Source organism: Agelaius phoeniceus, chromosome 8, assembly GCF_051311805.1.
Source record: "Agelaius phoeniceus isolate bAgePho1 chromosome 8, bAgePho1.hap1, whole genome shotgun sequence".
NCBI classification, from domain to species: Eukaryota; Metazoa; Chordata; class Aves; order Passeriformes; family Icteridae; genus Agelaius; species Agelaius phoeniceus.
The window spans coordinates 9,081,653-9,100,542 of NC_135272.1; the positions used below are offsets into that span (position 1 = coordinate 9,081,653).

The 18,890-nt window shown below is 50.5% G+C and overlaps 2 protein-coding genes across 3 annotated transcripts in view; one reads left to right on the plus strand and one right to left on the minus strand.

The window, feature by feature from the left end:
• On the plus strand, positions 1-17,506 carry SCYL3 (SCY1 like pseudokinase 3). Of its 2 annotated transcripts, none has more exons than XM_054638663.2 (14): positions 1-150; positions 3,817-4,091; positions 4,891-5,076; positions 5,676-5,789; positions 7,192-7,248; positions 7,929-8,031; positions 8,545-8,656; positions 8,974-9,051; positions 10,466-10,605; positions 10,892-11,079; positions 12,231-12,402; positions 14,204-14,347; positions 14,912-15,639; positions 16,777-17,506. In XM_054638663.2, the coding sequence occupies exons 2-14, from the start codon at positions 3,927-3,929 to the stop codon at positions 16,837-16,839; spliced, it is 2,250 nt and encodes a 749-aa protein (XP_054494638.2). In that variant the 5' UTR covers positions 1-150; positions 3,817-3,926; the 3' UTR covers positions 16,840-17,506. The 2 variants fall into 2 exon arrangements, with proteins under 2 accessions (XP_054494638.2, XP_054494639.2); XM_054638664.2 differs by lacking the exon at positions 1-150 and adding an exon at positions 589-611.
• The window catches only part of FIRRM (FIGNL1 interacting regulator of recombination and mitosis), a 24,679-nt gene continuing 17,312 nt past the window's right edge, over positions 11,524-18,890 (minus strand). The window contains exons 23-25 of the mRNA XM_077181946.1: positions 18,356-18,469; positions 17,876-18,057; positions 11,524-15,733 (exon numbers count right to left, since the gene is read on the minus strand). Of these exons, the coding sequence (XP_077038061.1) occupies positions 15,607-15,733; positions 17,876-18,057; positions 18,356-18,469 (423 nt within the window). The 3' untranslated portion in view covers positions 11,524-15,606. The remainder of the gene's footprint in view (positions 15,734-17,875; positions 18,058-18,355; positions 18,470-18,890) is intronic.

The window sequence follows — 18,890 nt, forward strand, 5'->3', positions numbered from 1 at the left end:
GCTGAGGGCGCTGCGGCCGCCGGGCGCCAGGGGGCGCGCGAGGCGGGCGGCGCTGCCGGGCCGGCCGGGCGGAAGGACAGACAGACGGACGGACAGACGGAGCGGCCGGCGGGGCCCAGCGGCACCGGAGCCCCGGCCCGGCGGGGACAGGTGAACGGGACGGGCGGGCCGAGGGTGAGGGCAGCCGTGGGGTCTGACGGCCGGGCCGGGCCGGGCCCTGTCAGCCCCGCTGCGGACACGGTGCCGCCTCCGGGCCGGGCTGTGACCGCGGGCAGCGGGCGAAGCTCCGCAGTGGCGGCTCTGGCTGTGCTGTTCCGCGGCTCCCGGATGTTTTAACCGCGCTCTGCCCGGTGCCCGGGGTCGGACCGGCCTCGGGGGAGCGCGGTGGAGCCGGGCTTCCTTCCCAGGGGGCTGCTGATCCCCCCTGCCTGCCAGGGGCCCGTGTGCGGGGTGCCCAGGGGCGAGCATTTGGGGGTGTCACGCTGGGACACTTCTGCCTTCGGGAGCAAAGCCCGGCACCGCTGAGAGCCCTTCCCGGGGGCTCTGCTGGCCTGGGAGGGCGCCTGGAAAGCCGGGAGCAGCCTCTCCGTGAGCTGCTGTGTGTGTTTCAGGTGAATATGCGGCTGTCATTCACTCCGCAGGGAAGCTAAATGGGAATTCCACCTCTTTCTGGTAGTAAATCCACATTGTCCTTTACTACCAATCGCTCTGGCTTTCCCTGCCGGGCTCCTGTCTCTTCTAGGGTGTTCTGTGTATTACATCTGACATTTACGTTTACAATCTGTTGAAAATAAGATACAAAAGGGTTAATGCTCTTAACTCATAGTTGCGTGAGTAATGGTTTGTTTTGGCTCCGGAGAGCCACACCTGGGCACAGACCTTTGCAGATGCTTTTGCCAGCTGGACTTTCAGTAGCCGTAAAAAAAGCTCGGGGTGCCACAGGCTGCTCCTGTTTATCCCGAGGGGAGGTTCCCTGGAGAGGGGCGGTGTGTTTGCAGCTGGCTGTTGGTACAGCAGGTCTCAGCTACATCACGGGCGTGAGGATGACTCTGGTGTTGCAGTATTCAGCATGAGAAGTACGCGGAACTGTTGGAGCAAGTCCAGAGGAGACCATGAAGTTGATAAGGGGACTGGGGCACCTCCCCTGTGGCTGGTAGAGTCGGGGTTGTTCTGCCTGGAAGAGGTTGCCTGGAGACCTCATAGAAGCCTTCCAGTATCTGAAGGGGCTCCAGGGAAGCTGGAGAGGAACTCTTCATCAGGAAATGTGGCAGGACAAGGTGGGAATGGCTGCAAATGGAACCTGGGGAAAATTAGGTGAGGTGTGTGGAAGAAATTCTTCCTTGTGAGGGTGGGGAGGCACTGGCACAGGTTGCCCAGAGAAGCTGTGGCTGCCACATCCCTGCAAGTGCCCAGAGCCAGGTTGGATGGAGCTTGGAGCAGCCTGGGATAGTGGAAGGGAATGAGATGAGTTTTTAAAATCCCTTCTAACCCAGACCATTCCATGGTTCTGTTCCTGAACTGTGTGTGTCTCTGAAGACAAATATGTCCACGTGTATTTGGAGGAACCTGAGGCATCAGGTGAGCCCAGATTCTTTCAGGTGTCCTGAGTGAGAAATCACTGAGGTAGAACAACTAAATGAGGCCCAGCTGGGAAGAGCAGAATGCAGAGAAGTGCACTGGCTGTGCCCAGGAGCAGCAGCTGGTGCCTTGCACACGGGTGAGGAGGATGAGCTGGGGCAGCCAGGACAGAGCCCCCAGGTTCTGTCTGGGAGCAGCATGAATGCTTTTGTCCCAGGGAGCTCACTAAAGAAATATCTAGTTTATAGGCACGTGTTATTGCTGCACTGTGTTTCCTTTTCACCTGTCAGCTCCTCTGTGTAGTGCTGGGAAGCTGCAGTTTAGATTTCCATAACTTTCCCTTTATGTCCTAAAGGTCCCATTTAAGGAATCAGTGCTGAAAAGATGCAGATCCCTGCCTGACACCAGAGGGGAGAGAATGAGGAAGCTGTAAGCCCTGTAGTTAATTCAATTCAGATTCTAGGTGGATCAGGACACAGAATTGATTAAAAGCCCCTGTTCCCCCCATTTCAGGCTGCAGGGGTTGTTGTACCCTCACTTGGCACCCTCTGGAGGGTTGAAGGAGCCAGGGAACTGTAACAAACCAGCTCTTTGCAAAGGCCCTGAGCACTTCTGACCTCAGGGCTCCTGGGAGACTGAACTGGAGACACAGGTGAGGGGCCAGAGCAGCAGCTTGGGTGGAACAGCTCTGCTGGAAGGTTGGGAGACTCCTATGTTGCTGCCTCCCTGAAGCCTCAGGTCATGGCTGGGAACAACCACAATAAAGCAATTCTCCAGTTGCAAAAAATGAAAAGCTTGGGGGTGGGCAATTCCCCCCCCTTTTCCTGACAAGTGAGGGTTTGCTCTGTCCCTCTGATTCCTGAGGAGGGTTTGCTGACTTCTGTGTGCAGACAGGTTCAGGTCTCACCTGTGGCCTGTGATCACAAGCCTGATGACAGAGCATGTGCTGGGTCAGTGTTTTCCAAAAAAGCCTCTGCAATCAGTGTGTTTGTTTTACTGGTTTTGTGTGTGAGGAAACGGCACAGAAATCTGTGTCAGCCTCTTCCTGACAGGCTGTGGGAGGAAGGAAATGTTGGCAGGCAGAAGGAATATTTGTCACATGGAGAGGAGGTAATCAAGGGGGAAAACATGCTCCTGAAGGGTACCTGGCTATAGGTGACCTCCTGAAATCCAGCTTGTAACCCTTCCTCCTTCACTGAATTCTTCTCTGGCTTGGAGAGTTGAGGAACAGTGTTTGTAAGAAGGCCAGGGGCTCCTTGTGGAGTGGCAGTCACACTTTCTAACTGGTGACTGAGCTTCATGTCAGTTTAACCCTTGGAGGGGGTGTCTGTGTGGCTGGGGGTGTTGCTGGATGCTGCTGTTGGTGGGTCTCAGTCAGCAAGGTCAGGGATGGGCTGTGGGTGCTGCTCTGTGTCAGAGCTGCTGCTGATGCTGACACAGGTGCCAGTGCAGTCCAAGCCCCGCTGCTGAGAGCTGCTCCTGTTGATCCAAACCTTTTGTGGACACTGGGTTTCCTTTACAAAGTAAACTTTGGGGATTTTATTCTTGTCCTTAAACTCAAGGAGAGGATGGATACTTCTCGGGTTTTGTGTTGCTGGAATGGCTCCTGAGGTATTAAAGAGTCTTTTTTTCCCATCCCTATGACTGAAGAAGAAGTTGAGATTCCTCAGTTGTGCTTTTCAAGGTTGTTTATTTTCTCTTATCTGTCACATTCCTTCTCTGACCTGCTGAGATCTGTCCAGCAGGTTGGGTTGTGGCACAGTGACTGCCCCTGGGGTGGTGTTAACATTTTATACTAAGAACTACCTGTGCTTTATTTACAATAATTTTCCAATACCTATCACCTGTGTTAGACAGTCTGTCTCTACTCTAAACCAATCCAAAAGTGTCATCACCACAGCAGAAGATGGAGGACAAGGAGAAGAAGGAGAGGACATGCTCAGATTCCTCCATCTTGCCTCTTGAACCCCCATTCTAAATCCCCAAAATTCTACTTTTTCACCCTATGACAAATTCACTATCATTCTACTCAAACTCTTGTGTCTTGTAAATCTTCACACAAAGTTGGTAATTGTTTCCATGGGCTAAAATCAAAGGCACAGGTGTCTTTGACTCTGTGCCAAGGTCTCTGAGCCCCTTGCCAGGGTCTGGAATCACCCAGGGCAGCCAGAGCAATGTCCTGGGACCCAACAGATACTGGCAGGAGGAGATTCTTCATGTCTGTTCCTTGCTTTGCAGAAAATGCTCTGAACGTGACCTGGACAGCACCTGCTGGAACTAAACCTGCCCAAAGCAAATCCTCCTGCAGCCAGGGCCTGTTTGTGGTGAGCAGGGCAGCTGTGCAAGGGATGGGCTCGGAGAACAGTGCTTTGAAGAGCTACAGCCTGGAGGAGCCGCCCCTGACGCTGCCCAGCGGGCACAGCATCCACCCGGCCGTGCTGCAGGATGGCAAACGCGCCTCCGTCTTCGTGTACAAGAGGGACAGCCAGGACAAGGTCAACAAAGCTGCCAAGGTACTGCCTGGGCTGGGACACACTGCACAGCTCCCCCTCCTCCTGTTGGCAGGATGGGAATCGGTTAATGGGGTCCAGCCCTTGGGAGTGAGGGCAGCAGGAACGTGGAAGCCAGCCTGGCCAGCGCTGCATGCTGAGAGCAGCAGTGTTCAGACAATGCAATGTTCAGACAATGCAATGTTCAGGCAGCCTTTGCAAGGTGCTGCCTCCTCCTGCTGATGCAAGTCAGGGTCTTTCTAGGGTGAATCCTACCCAAAATGCCATATTTATTATAATGCTTTTATTCTGTGTAAGATTTTTCTCCATCCAGTGCCAGCAGGGAGCTTACAAGACAGATGGAGAGACAAGAACATGTAGTGACAGGACAAGGGGAAATGGCTTCAAACTGAGAGAGAGTAGGTTTAGATTGGATACAGGGGAAGAAATTCTTCTCTGTGGGGGTGGTGAGGCCCTGGCACAGGTTGCCCACAGAGAAGCTGTGGCTGCCCTTGGATCCCTGGAAGAGTCAAGGCCAGTCTGGGCAGGGTTTGGAGCAAGCTGGGAAGGTGTCCCTGCCCACGGGAGGTGGATGGAACAAGATGGTCTTTAAGGTCCTTCCACCCCAGACCATTCTATGATTCTGTTCCATTACATTATAACAAGTTCTGCAGTCTGAGCGAGGGAATTTGCAGGGTGCTTGGTGAGGAGCAGGGATGGGCTGTGTGAATTCCATGAGAAAGCATGGCTAAGGGGGCAGGACTAAGCTGTGCAGCTGAAGGAGCTGCCTCAGAGGAGGTCTGACACATCTTTGTTCCTGAAGCACCTGAAAACCTTGCGCCACCCTTGCCTCCTGCGCTTCCTCTCCTGCACCGTGGAAGCCAACGGGATCCACCTGGTGACAGAGCGGGTGAAGCCCCTGGAGATGGTCCTGGAGACACTCTCTGCTGCAGAAATCTGTGCAGGCATCTATGATGTGTTGCTGGCACTCATCTTCCTCCATGACAGGGTAGGTACCCCTGGCAGCATCATCAGGCTCTGCTGGGAGATGGAGGAAATGTGACAGGGTTGTACCTGGCCTTGTCTGGGTGACTGGCTGCTGGTTCCTCCCAAAAGGACAGACATGTGCCCCACAGTGCTTGTAGGCTGACACTGCTAAAGTTGCCTGCTTTGGGGGAGGAAGGGTAATTGAAAATGTTGTGGAAATGAGGGAGCAAGCAGTTCTCAGTTCATGGATCTGCTTGCAGTACTTGCTTTAGGGAACTGGGATTGCTTGGCCTTGGTGTTTGTGTCACTCTGCCCTGTCTGGGCACTGTGGGTTTGCCCAGGTAAATCCCAGCTCAGACTATAGCTCTGGGGTTTTGTGTTCACAGTTGGATTTACAGTTGCATTGCAGGGGCTGTGACAATTAGAGCTTTGTCTGCTCTAAGACCCTGGCCCTCCTGCCTGGCACCTGCTGGTCACCGACAAAGTCCCAGAGGAGCTGTGTGGTTTTTTGGCAGCTTTCCCTCAGCCCCCTGCAGTACCTAATTAGTGCTGATTAAGATTCAACATCTTCATCTATCCCCCAAGTCAGTTACCCTTTTTTTTTTGGTTTTTATGTTTTAGGGAAACCTAACTCATAACAACGTCTGTTTGTCATCCGTGTTTGTGAGTGAGGACGGGCACTGGAAGCTGGGAGGAATGGAAACAGTCTGTAAATTCAGTGAAGCCACCCCAGAGGTAAGAGCCAAGCCAAGTGCACCCTGGATGTTCAGGGGAGGATTCCTGGCCTGTGGAATTTGGCCATCTATGGGGGGAAAGGCCCAAGTCCTTCCACTTAGCTGGATTTGCTATTAAATGTGTTGGCTCACTTCCAGCTCTGTCCTGGAACTTTGCTCTGAGGACACCATTACTATAAACTAAAATGTCCACACAAATTAATTCTCCATTAGCCAAAACACAGCTGCTTTTCAAAGGGACACTACTGGCTGGAGAGTGAGAAATCTTTGCTTTCTGGACTGATATAAAAATTAAAAAAGAGCAGGAGGATTCAGGTTGAAATGAGACATTAAGGAAAATAATGTAAATGCCTTCTTAGCTTGTGCTGGTGGCATTTTCACTGCTTGGTAGCAGAAAGAACAATTCCTGTTTTGATTTCTGCTGCCTGCTGTGCAGAGTCAGGCACAGCTTGTCCTGGGTGCCAGCAGAAGTGGAAGGGGCACAGCTGCTTGGCACTGAGGGGACAGGGATCAGGTCATGGCCCTCCCTTGGCACTGAGGGGACAGGGATCAGCTCATGGCTGCCTTTTGGCACTGAGGGGACAGGGATCAGCTCATGGCTGCCTTTTGGCACTGAGGGGACAGGGATCAGCTCATGGCCCCCCCTTGGCCCCTCTTGGTGCTGAGGGGACAGGGATCAGCTCATGCTCCCCTCTTGGCACTGAGGGGACAGGGATCAGCTCATGGCCCCCTCTTGGCACTGAGGGGACAGGGATCAGCTCATGGTCCCCTCTTGGCACTGAGGGGACAGGGAGGAAACTCATGGCCTCCTCTTGGCACTGAGGGGACAGGGATCAGCTCATGGCCCCCTCTTAGCTCTGAGGGGACAGGGATCAGCTCATGGTCCCCTCCTGGCACTGAGGGGACAGGGATCAGCTCATGGCCCCCTCTTGGCTCTGAGGGGACAGGGATCAGCTCATGGTCCCCTCTTGGCATTGAGGAGACAGGGATCAGCTCATGGCCTCCTCTTGGCATTGAGGGGACAGGGATCAGCTCATGGTCCCCTCTTGGCATTGAGGGGACAGGGATCAGCTCATGGTCCCCTCTTGGCACTGAGGGGACAGGGATCAGCTCATGGTCCCCTCTTGGCATTGAGGGGACAGGGATCAGCTCATGGTCCCCTCTTGGCACTGAGGGGACAGGGATCAGCTCATGGCCTCCTCTTGGCTCTGAGGGGACAGGGATCAGCTCATGGTCCCCTCGGTGCTGAGGGGACAGGGATCAGCTCATGCCCTCTTGGCACTGAGGGGACAGGGATCAGCTCATGGCTCCTGTTGGCACTGAGGGGACAGGGATCAGCTCATGGCCCCCTCTTGGCACTGAGGGGACAGGGATCAGCTCATGGCCCCCTGTTGTCCTTGCAGTTCCTCTGTCACGTGAGGTCGGTGCGAGACCAGTCGTGCATCCCCTGCGAGGAGATGGTGAGTGTCAGCTCAAGGGGCTCCCTGCTCCCAGCAAAGAAAAACCTGCTGGGCAGGAAGTGTTTTTACATTCATGTTGTATTTCCTCATGCCTAAATGGCATGGAAGTGGCTCTTGGATATTATCTGAGGTTTCCTTTTGTCCCTCCTCTGTCCCATCCCTGCTTTGGGAATGGTGTTGGGCACAGGTAATGTGACTTTTCAAATGCTTTGTGTTGCTTCTAAATCACCAAAGTTTTGCAAAAATCAGAGTAGTTGCTGAGATTGCCCAAACCACTGTAGTCCTGTGGTTGTGTAACTCAGCACAGGCTTTTTCCTACCTGTCAGTCACTTCCCAGCCATTGAGAATCCTTGGAGCAGCCTGTGCTGAAGGAGCAGCTTCTGCTCTCTAATTACTGCCTGTTTCCATAGAAATGCTGAAAGCTGTTGACTGCCTGCATTCATCAGGGAGTTGTTTCATCATGATGGAGTTGCTCCTTTGGGTTATAAATTCCCCAGTGGAGGTTTTTTTAGCATAATATTCGACTTGTAGGGTACACAGTGGAGCTTTGGTGCTATAAAAAGAATTAGAGAGTGCATATGGTGGGGGGTGGGAATAAAGACTTATGGAAAACACCACATATTTCATAAGCTCCTGCCTTGCTGGGGTTTTTTTTTTTTTGTGTTTTGTTTTGTTTTCAGTCTGCAGACTTCAAAATGCTGCCCAGCAGCTACGGGCATGCGAGGGACGCCTACGCATTTGGGACAACAGTTGAGAATCTCCTGACAGTTCTCCATGGTCAGGGTGAGAATGACACTGGTTTATTTTGCTGCTGACAGGCCCTGTGGTTCACTCCTGGTGTGGTTGAAGGTTCCACCTTGCTCTGCAGCTGGCAGCAGTGCTGTGGGCTCAGTGGCCAGTGTTTTTCCTTGCTTGCAGACTTTTTTCCTGTGTTCCCCTTTTCCTGTGGGGACGTGGTCAGGTGTGGCTGGAGGTCACCAGCCCACGTGACACGAGCACTCCCAAACCTGCTCTGGTCCTGCCAAGGGTTATGGATGTGGCAGGGGGGTCTTGAGAGCCACAGCTGAGCAGGGGCTGCCACTTCAGCAGAGAGGCAGCAGGAAGTTTCTTGGGAGAACAGTAGCACTCCTTGGAGGCCCAGTAGCCAGGCAGGTTAGGAAGGGAAATGGAAATGCTACTTTCCCCTTCCTTTGGCACTTTTGCTAAAATTAAGTTTTTGTGTGGGGTGGAGGAGTCCTGAATGTATCTTGTTCAGTGTGGAGAGAGGAATCTAACAGTAGGTGCTCTGGATTTCAGTTTCAGCAGATATTCTCTCCAGCTTTCAGCAAACCTTGCACTGTACACTGCTGAATCCAGACCCAAAGTGTCGCCCACCACTGTCCAGCCTCTTGTCTCACGAGTTCTTCAGGTAAGGACAGGAATATCAGGCCTCTCTTGGTCTTGATGCTGCTTTGAAGATGGGATGGGAGTGCAGACTTAATCAGGGATCCTTGACAAAGAGGCTCCTTGAACGAGGAAGATGTTCCCAGCCCTCCCAGAGAGGTGCTGAGCAGCAGCCTTCAGCTGTCACCTCCTTGCTGGCACTCTTGATCCAGCAGCATTTGGCTTGGGTGCCTCTGTCTCTTCTCTCTGCTAAAAGAGTGGTGGGGGGTTTCAGTCTCTTCACAGTGGGTGGTTTAAGCATCAATAAGGATTACACTTGACAGCTTTTGGTTTTGTGCTTAGGAATGATTTTCTGGAAGTTGTGAATTTTCTGAAGACCTTAACGCTAAAGTCTGAGGAGGAGAAAACTGAATTTTTCAAGTAAGTGAAGGAACTGTAATGTGGAAACTTCTCATTTCAGAATGATAAAGCACACTTCTGCAAATGGATTGTGGGGGGACCTGGGAAGGCTCCTGGCCAGAGGTGCTTCCTCAGGTGGCAGATTTGGTGGCTTTGGCAGAACCTTGGTCACTCTGTAACACTCTGGGTACTCCAGCCAAAGTGAGAGCCCTATCAAAGAGGAACCTCTCCAGCTCTCATTTCCCAATTCCCTGTGACTGGTTTGGTGGTTGGGAGGAGCAGTCCCTGCTGGGCTCAGCATCATCCTGATGCTCCCCAGCCTCCAGAGGGATGCAGCTGCCAGTGAGAGAGTTTGCAGTAAGACTTGCTGGGTGAATTAATCATGTGGAGCCAAGAGTAAAGCTGTTGCCTGTAATGGATGTCTCAGCTGCAGTAGTGGAACATCTTGCAGTAAATCTCACTGTTGTGGTCCCCAAGAATTTTTCTGTCAGGGAATTTTCTGTGTAATCATGGCATTATCTAGGCCTGAAAAGGGGAGAAGCTGATTTTTTCTTTTCCATATAAAAGAGCCTTGGTGTTCTCACAGGGCTGTTTTCTTGCTTATTTTATACATCAGTTATTTTTAATTAGTTTGAGGTTTAAGTGGAGAAGTAAGAGGAGAATGGGGATCCTTAGCAGGAACATTCAGAGTGTTTCTCACTATCTCTGTGTCAGCAGTGTTTACTGAGGGAGGGGATGAACACTTTGCCTAAAGACAGGGGAGTGCTGCCCTTCCATCAGGCAGAGGGGCCTTCCCAGCATGTGCACCTTTCTCTTGGTCTCCTTCAAGCATAAAGAGACAGCAGTAACTGATAATTAATATTTTAAAAATTAAAATCTGACAGACAGGAGCAGTTAAATTAAAAAAAAAAATTAAAGCACAAAATTAAGCTCTGATAAACCCAGTCTGTTGGCCTCATTAGATGGAAGTGGTTTCAAAAGGGGATTCCCTTTGTGCAAGGGAAACTTCCCTTGTGTGGTAGGTAGAACAGCCTTTTCCAAAGCAGCAGGAAAATCCTTCCAATGGACCAGGGTGAGGAGTGAGAGGAGAGCTCTCTGCTGCAGTTTTGACTGTAGCTCTTGACAGGAGATGCCAGCAGCTCAGGCAGTTTGATGCCCCAGCAGCTTCGTGTGCCAGCTGGATGTGCTTGTGCCAGCCCATGATCCGGGTGTGGGGTGTTACAGGATGTGGTTCTGGCTCCTGGGCTGTGCTATCTTTGCCTCAGGCAGGAGCAGAGGCTTCTCTCTGTAGGTCAGAATGCAGACAGAGGAAAAGGCTGCAGTGGGACACTGACTCTGCATGAGTCAGACACAAAAAGGGGAAAATGATAAAGGGAAACAGGCATAAATGCATGGAAGGCTGCCTTGATACTAATTGCTGTTTCCTGGAATGCAGATTCCTGCTGGACAGGGTGGCTGGATTGTCAGAGGAGCTGATAGCATCACGGCTGGTGCCTCTCCTACTCAATCAGCTCGTGTTTGCAGAACCTGTAGCTGTCAAGAGTTTTCTTCCTCATCTGCTGGGCCCAAAGAAAGGTGACCTTTAAATACTTCCTCATCACAATTATTCCTGACAAGTTTGGAATGAATTCAGAGCAGTTGTTTCACTGGATCACGGGAATAGTGGTGTTTCCCTAAGCAGAACAAATGCTGTAAGAGACAGAACTGGACAGGACAGTTATCTGTGCCTCCTCCTTTGCACTGCTCTGCTGGTGCTGGGAGGAGAATTAGCAATGATCCTGTGTCACCACTCAGTAGCTGCTGGGTGAGCTGTCTCTGCTGGGTGAAGCAGCCTTTTCCCACCCTCCCCTCTGTTCCCTAGAGCAAAGTGGGGAGAGCCAGACCAGCTGCCTGCTGTCACCAGCCCTGTTCCAGGCCCACGTGATCCCTGTGCTGCTGAAGCTCTTTGAGGTGCACGAGGAGCACGTGAGGATGGTGCTGCTGTCTCACATCCACGCCTATGCAGAGCTGTTCTCTCGGGAGGAGCTGAAGAACATCATACTGCCCCAGGTTAGGGACAGCACCTCAGGGGTGCTGCGTGCCAGAACGCGGGTGCTGCGTGCCGGAACGCGGGTGCTGCATCCCAGAACATGGGTGCTGCGTGCTGGAACGTGGGTGCTGCATCCCAGAACGCGGGTGCTGCGTGCTGGAACGTGGGTGCTGCATCCCAGAACGCGGGTGCTGCGTGCCGGAACGCGGGTGCTGCGTGCTGGAATATGGGGGTAGGACGGTCGGGACAGATGGAGAGCAGAGATCTCTGCAGCCAGGTCTGGAACTTGTGGGTTATTGCAAAGGGCCTGGGTGCAGGGCCCTGCTGGGAGCTGCCAGCCACAGCTCAGAGCAGGCCCCAGAGAAGTAAAGAGAGGTAAAGAGAGAGAAGGCAAGAGCGTGGTAAAGAGGATGAGAGAGAGCAAAAGAGTAAAAGAGAGGAAGTTCCTGTTACAATACCATAAATCTTCTGTGTTGAATATTTTAATTCTCACTAACCAATCTAGTACAAGATACAAATCCTATAGCATTTACATACAGCCTGTAAGAATCATTACATTACCATACTGTGTTACATTTTAAACCCTAAAAACTCCTCTTTGGAGCCCTTATGCCAAGCTGGCAGGGTCTGCTCTGACCCTTGGAGCTGTCTGCAAGCAGAGGGTGTTGTTTCATCAAAAGGGGATCACCTTCAGCTGGCCACGCCATTGTTTCCAGTTGTTCAGTAACTGAGGTATCCCAAAGCTTGCTTTCATTTCAATCTTGCTTATAGTTTCCATATTCTCAAAATCTTTTGCCAGGCAATCATATTTATAAGGCTTTCCTGTTTCATCTTCCCCAACATATGGGACTTCACAGAATCACTGAATGGTTTGGGTTGGAAGGGACTTTAAGGACCATCTAATCTAATCTAACCTAACCCTGCCATGGGCAGGGACACCTTCCACTAGACCAGGTTGCTCAGAGCCCCATTCACCCAGTAGCATCAGCCACCCTACTTAATTGGTAGCACAAAGTGGAAGGCTAATTTTGTGCTATGAAACAACATCCAGTCTCTACTGAGAGCTGCAGGGGATTAGAAATGAGATGTGCTGCACAAGTAGCACTTGAGGAGGCAGGCAGTGCAAAAGCAGAGTTTTGTGCTGGGCTGACATTGTGTGTTGTTGGTGCAGGTGTTGCTGGGCCTGAGGGACACCAGTGACTCCATCGTGGCCATAACCTTGCACAGTCTGGCTGTCCTCGTCTCCCTGCTTGGGCCTGAAGTGGTTGTGGGTGGAGAAAGAACAAAGATCTTCAAAAGCTCTGCACCAAGTTTCATGAAAACTGCTGATCTCTCCCCAGAAGGTAAAAGATACAGTCTGAGTGCTCTTGGGATGCTCTCCTGTTCTGTCCAAGCAGTGTAGGCAGAATTTCTTGGATTATTAATCTGTTCCTGCTCATTAATTTAAAAAAAAAAAGCTAATTTGCAGCCAAACTTGGATTTTAAGTTAGGTGCTATTTGCAGATACAGAATTGATTCCAGAAGAGTTATATAAAAGTATTTTAAATACACCAAATAGATTGGGAAAAAGTGAAACCTCTTAATTTAAGAATCCCTGTAAGTAAAGAAGAGTGTGTGTGTCTTCTGTGGAGAAACTGTATTGCCTTTCTGAAGGACTTCTATAGGCAGTTATTTAATATTCCCTCTGTCCTTTCTGTTCTTAAAACCAGTAAATCTCATGTTCTTCCCCCAATTTCTATTCATAGATTGGAAAAGGAATACCAACTTCCCTATTTTCTCAGCTCTCTGGAGGCTTTTCAGCTAATGCAAGTGAAGACAGTAGCCCCTGCACCTGCTAGATAACTTGGAACCAAGTGTGCTAAGGGAAAGCTTCTCTGGATACTGAAACTCAGAATATTTATAACAAGGGAAAAGCCAGCATCTGTGCAACTTTAGATGTAGAGATACCAAATGAAATACATGACAGATCAGTTTAAGTGCTTGCTTTCTGTTTATGTGTGTACTGGCAGCTACCACCCTTCATTAAAATCTGTGGATGGCTCACTGCATTAGTTTCTTTACATTATTTATTTTAGTAGACTGTAGTAAATAAACCACTTTGGATCACAGGGTGAAACCAGGTTTCTTTTTCAGAATATACTTAAAATCAGATCTGATTTAACTATTGGTAAACAACAAAAACCTCCACCTTTGTCCTCAGCAGTGAGTGATGATCTGCAAAAAGCAGCACAAGAGGCTGAGCACATGATGCTTAATGAGCTGTTTGCTCAAGCCCCTCAAAGGATGTGCCCTTAATGAAGGGCACTGGGGAGGGGGTGGCTTCTCTGTGTTCCTTGCAGTCCTTTCCTGTGGGCTGTGTGTGTCTGGTGGCACTGGTGATGCCTGGCCTAGGCAGGCACAGCTGGCTGGGAGCACACATGAGCCCTGTGGAAGGAAGTGCAGCACTGGCCCAAACTGTGCCATTTTGAAATGCTGGCAGCAGGGTCCCCTCACCAGGACTGACCATACCCTGCAGCTCCCAAAACTGAATTGCAGCCACGTGCTTGCCAAGCTGGCATCACTGAGCCAGGGAAATGAACACACTTGGGCAGCTCCAAACATGGCCTTGCCTGCCCAGCACCCTCCTCACCTCAGGCTGGGACAGGAGGGCAGCTGGCAGTCAGCCTTCAGAGCAGAGACTCATTGCTCATTGCAGGGAGGTGCTGTGCCCTGCCCAGGCATGGAAAGGGCTTTGTGTAGTGTCCTGAGTTATGCTTGGAATTGCTGTGAGTGCAGGGCTTTTGTAGAAGGCAGGTACCAGGGGATTTGTGATGCAGTTGGGATTTTGGATCCAGCCAGGTGGCAAACAGCATTTTTAAAGCATCTGCTCTGATCCTAATCAGTTTATTCATTGTGTGTTTCTTGAAGGAACATCTCAGCAAAGCTGACCATATACAGTTGCCATAACTTTGTACTGACAAGAGCTGCAGGCAGCAGGAACAGAGGAGTATTGTGTTCTGTATGGATCAGGAGGTGCAGCTGTTGGATTGCTGTGCCAGGCCTCAGTGTTGCTCAAAAAGAACATCCCAGTGCTGCAGGCAGTTCAGCTCAGACTGACAGCACACCTTGTGCACTTGTGTCCTTTCTTTTCTTTTATCTTGGCAGGTTCCCCCAGTCATGGAGTGATCAATCAGAGAAACCAAACCTCTCAGCCCCTGAAGAGCAGTCCCAGCTCGTTCCCCAGCTCTGCAAATGCACCTGGCAAAAAGCTTTCCATGCAACAGGAGAATCCCCTGGCTTCACAGACAGGTAAAACGTGCCCTAGTGCTTCCTTTCAGGAATCAAGTGTTCACCAAGGAAGTGTTGCTTGAAAAGATGTGCTGATCTGAAAGAGTCAGTGAACCACAGAGGGCAACAGTGAAGGAGGGGGAGTGTGATCCTTAGCATCCTAGGGAATGGCTATTTGGGAAGATGACATACACAGACTGGGTGCCTGGACTTGAATTTGTATTTTTTTGTTTTCTTATAGCAGATTCTGTGCTGTGCTTTCACCCCTCACAGCTCAGCAGATACTCTGCATTTACAGCTAATTCTGACAGAGCTCATTCTGTTTCCTTCCATGGTCTTTTCTCAGCCACCTTTGCTTATCAGCCATCAGCTTGTCTTGCCCCAGGGCTCTGAGGTGAATTCCCTCCTTTGCAAGCAGGAAGGTGTCCCTGCTTTCTAATCCAAGAGGAGCTTTCTTTCCAATCAATTACTGGCTTGTTCCCGTGCCAGGTGCTGCCTGTAATGTCAGGAACTTTTAGACATAACTCCATCTCTGCCTGCCCTTGCTCTCTTTAAATGGGTGTGTAACACCTTTGTCTTCCACAGGTGAGCAAGGCCCTCAGCCCCCCGTGAATGGAATTCCTGGAAGCATTGACACACTGGGGAGCAGCAGGAGCTCTTTGACTACCTCAGAAAAGCCAGCAGAGGAGTGGCCAGACTGGAGTGAGCCAGAGGAGACAGACACTGAGAAAACTGTGAACATCCAGATCCAGCCCCGGGAGCTGCAGGGCAGCACGGGGCCTTACTTTGCTGATCATGATGTAGATGAGAAGCCTTGGGATGACTTTGAACCCAGGAGCCCCAGTTGTAAAGTGTCCTCAGGAACCTGCCCCAGTGTGACACAGGCTGGTGCAGCTGAAAGGCCTCTGCCAGGTACCCAGCAACTGAGCAAAGAATTCAAAAGCCTCAGACTGAGTCCCCCCACAAAGCCTTGCCATGGGAACAGCTGGAGCAATGACAAGTGGGACCATGAGGAACAGCTGGGAGAAACTGTGCTGCCAAAAACCTTTCAGGAAAGGCTGAAGTCTTCATCAGAGTCTGGCCTGGGAGAAGAATTCACCATCAAAGTGAAGAGGAAACCAGTACAAGACCCAGAGCTGGACTGGTTTGCTGACATGATCCCAGACATTAAACCTTCTTCCTCCCTCTTGATTTTCCCTGAGGCAAGGACAGAAGCAGTTATTCCCACTCACTCAGGTGGGGTGTCCAGCAGAGAAGGGGCCTCCCAGAAGGTGCTGTTCTCATCCAAATTTGCAGCAGCTGATGTGATTGAGGTAAGAGGCTCGAGGTTTAGGTGACTGCAGCCCTGAGGGGCTCCTCAGCACACAGCAGGTGCTGCAGTGGGCACTTGGTGCAGCAAAGGGAGCTCTGTTAGGAAACAGGGAATGGACTCCATTTGTACACTGCTACAAGCACTCAGGAGTTTTAGCTCCAGCTTTTACTCTGTATCCTGGAATCCTGTGATTTGTTAAGGAGAGTTTGGTCAGGACAGGTAAAACAAGGCTGGACCCTGGCTGCTGAACAGACATGGTCCCATCCACAAACAGAAGGGGCTTTCAGGCAGAGAGAGTGCTCAGGACTGAAGTGTTGTTCCTGACTCTTTTAGCAAAACATAATAGCATTTAAATTAAAGTCCAGGAAACCTGAACCTCTGGATTACAGAGTAAAGATTTTTGAGTATGTTGTTTTCATGAAAGAATAGCTGAAACCTTTCTCTCTTTCAGAGACACAGGGGGTCACAAAACTGGAGCTTCTTTAAGCAGATAAATCCCTGTAGCCCAATCAGGGAGACTCCAAAGAGCATTGCTGTTTCCTGGGAGGGGAAGGCAGTGTTCCCACCTGAACATGTAACTCTCTTAGGGAACAGGTGTTGACTTCAAGTTGTTTTGCTCATTCAGCCTCAAGAGAGCTACCCCAGGGACAGCAGGGAGCATGGGGAGAGGAGCCTGGGCTGTAAACTGGAGTTGTTTATGAAAGTGGCACAGTGTCCTGTGACTGTCATGATCCCAACCCCATTGTGGGGGGAACCCAGTGAGTTCTGTGTCAGTGGGAAGGGGAGATCAAACTTAGTGTTAGAATACAACAAGAAAACAGCTCTTTCCTAGGGGAAGGATATAATCTAATGTATGGCATCCTTTTTTTAATGGGAAGTGGGTTTGATACAAACAGAAAAAAAAAAAATAAGACTCCCTGTTAAATCTGCTTTTGAACTACAAGAGGAATCACCTTAAAGACAAAGTTCTTTAAGACCATAAGCTGCAAAACTGACACTTCATGTTTGTGCTTTTGGTCTTGTGGATGAGTGCTCTGCCATCCCAAGCCACACAAGGCTCCTGCCTGGCTCCTGGGCTGTGCTAAGCATACGAGTACATTCCACATCCCTTAATCTTGATAATTTTATGTGATTCTAGGCTGAAGCTACAGGCTGGGGTGAAGAAGAGGAGTTGAACTGGGAAGATGATACAAACTGGTAACAGTTGTGAGTGAGACCAAGGCGATTGATGCCGTGTTGGATCCTGTGACAGGAGCTGCTGCTTCCCCGGTACAATGGCTAAAGTACCTCAGCACTGCTTTTGCCACAAGGCAGGCACTTGCTGCACAGCCACAAGATCCTGTGGGGCCTGAGCTCTTGCCAGGGATGCTCCTTGCCAGTCTGTGCCAAAAGCTGCAGGGGTGAGCCTGCACTCCAGCAATGTGCCCAGCTGTGGTGCTGCCCCTGCTCCCAGAGAGAGGACAGCTGCTGGTGGTGATGGTGCTGATGTGCTACTGCAGGCCAAGAGTGGTGGAGGAGATTGATCCAGAACTCACCCCTTCCCTGAAAAACTGCTGACAATAAATGAAAGTCACACTGAGTTTCTTGGTTAATGTGCCTTTTTCCTTTGGTTTTCCTGTTTGGTTTTTTCCCCTTTCCCAGAAAAATAAAGCCCTTAGAAATGGCTCCTTTTAACTTTTCAGCTAAGAGATGATTTTAAGATGAATGTACAGTTTATTCAACTTATTTATTTCTGTTTGTATAGTTCTGTCAATGGATGGCACAAGAGGTGCTAGGAACCATACAGTGAACAACCACAAACTGCTTAAGCACCATGTTCTTTCTGCTCTTAACTGTAAAGACCAATAAAGATTATTTTTAAAGGATCACCCTAGCGTGGAGTGCCTGCATGTGACAGGAACAAGGTCACTGCTACTTTTACAACAGATTCAAACCTCTCAGTATTCAGAATCCAATGGCATGGCATGTTTATCTCCACACAGTAGAAGAACAAGCAATATACAACCCCACAGCTCCCATGTGCAGTAGTGTGCACTCAAACCCATCAGGCCACGCAGGAGAGGCTGGCATGCCCCCCTCAGTCCATCCTGGCACACAAGCAGGAGCCAGCAGTTCTGTAGAGCACTGCCCCATGGCACAGCTTTTCCTTCTGCAGCCCTCCTGGCACAAAGGCACCTCCTCCCTCCCACCAGGGAGCCGTGCTGGGTCATTGTCCCCAAGGCCTGAGGAGCACCTACCGAACGCTGTCCCTGAGGCTGGCAATGGCTGCGTGCAGAGCCTCCAGCTTCACTGCAAGCCAGCCTGGGGGGGGCCCTTTCTGGAGCAGCAGCTTCACAGCCTCCACTGCTCCCTCCATGGTGCCTACTGCTGCCTTGTACTGCTCCTCAGAGGGTGGGTGACAGGCTCTTTTGGCCACAGGCTGCAGATTTAAGCATGAAACATCAATTTAATACTGCATGAAACATCAATTTAATACTGTACTTGAGGGATCAGTCTTCATCCAAATGCAAGAAACCCCTTAGGTGGAGCAGAGCTGCAGGAGTCCCTGGTCCTGTGAGGGTTCTTGCTGCCTGGCAGGCACCACAGACCATTAAAACATCATACAAAGGGCTAGGAGTGCATGTGACCTTTCCTCTTAGGACATGGAAGGCAGCAAGAGTAGCTCATCTTTTCAGAGACTCCCCAGAACTGTCAGAAATTACCAGAATCACACATACCTCTCCTGTTGACTCCAATTCTCCATCCACTTTCAAGACCTGTGCATTCCAGGTAATCCTTTCTTGCTTCAGGCGTTCTGTCCGTGCTTCTCTTGTCTCTTCCACCTGCCTTGTCTGGGGAGAAAGCCCCAGGAGAGGTAACTAAACCCAGCAGCATTAGCAACCTTCACAGGCACAGTTTATAGGCCAGAAGAAAAGGGAGACAGGGAGGGATTTTAATGAGCAGTTCAAAGAATATTATTCCTCACAGAGATTGAGGTAATCTACAACTTTGGGTCAGCATCACTGGCAGCTACCAGGTCTTTTGTAAATTATCTCCTTGTCAAAAGCTGCTCAACCAGAGCCCTGCCTCAAGTTGCAGCTGTCCCCCCTTTCCCAATGCCACTGTTCTGCAGCAACAGGCACCTGCCCTAAGAGGACTTCTCCTAATAAGCAAAAGGCACTGAGATGTTTCATATGTGCTCATTTAGATTTCAGAAACTGATCCAAGAGAAATGGGGAAGGAAATCAAATTATCAAATCCTGTCTTTTTAAT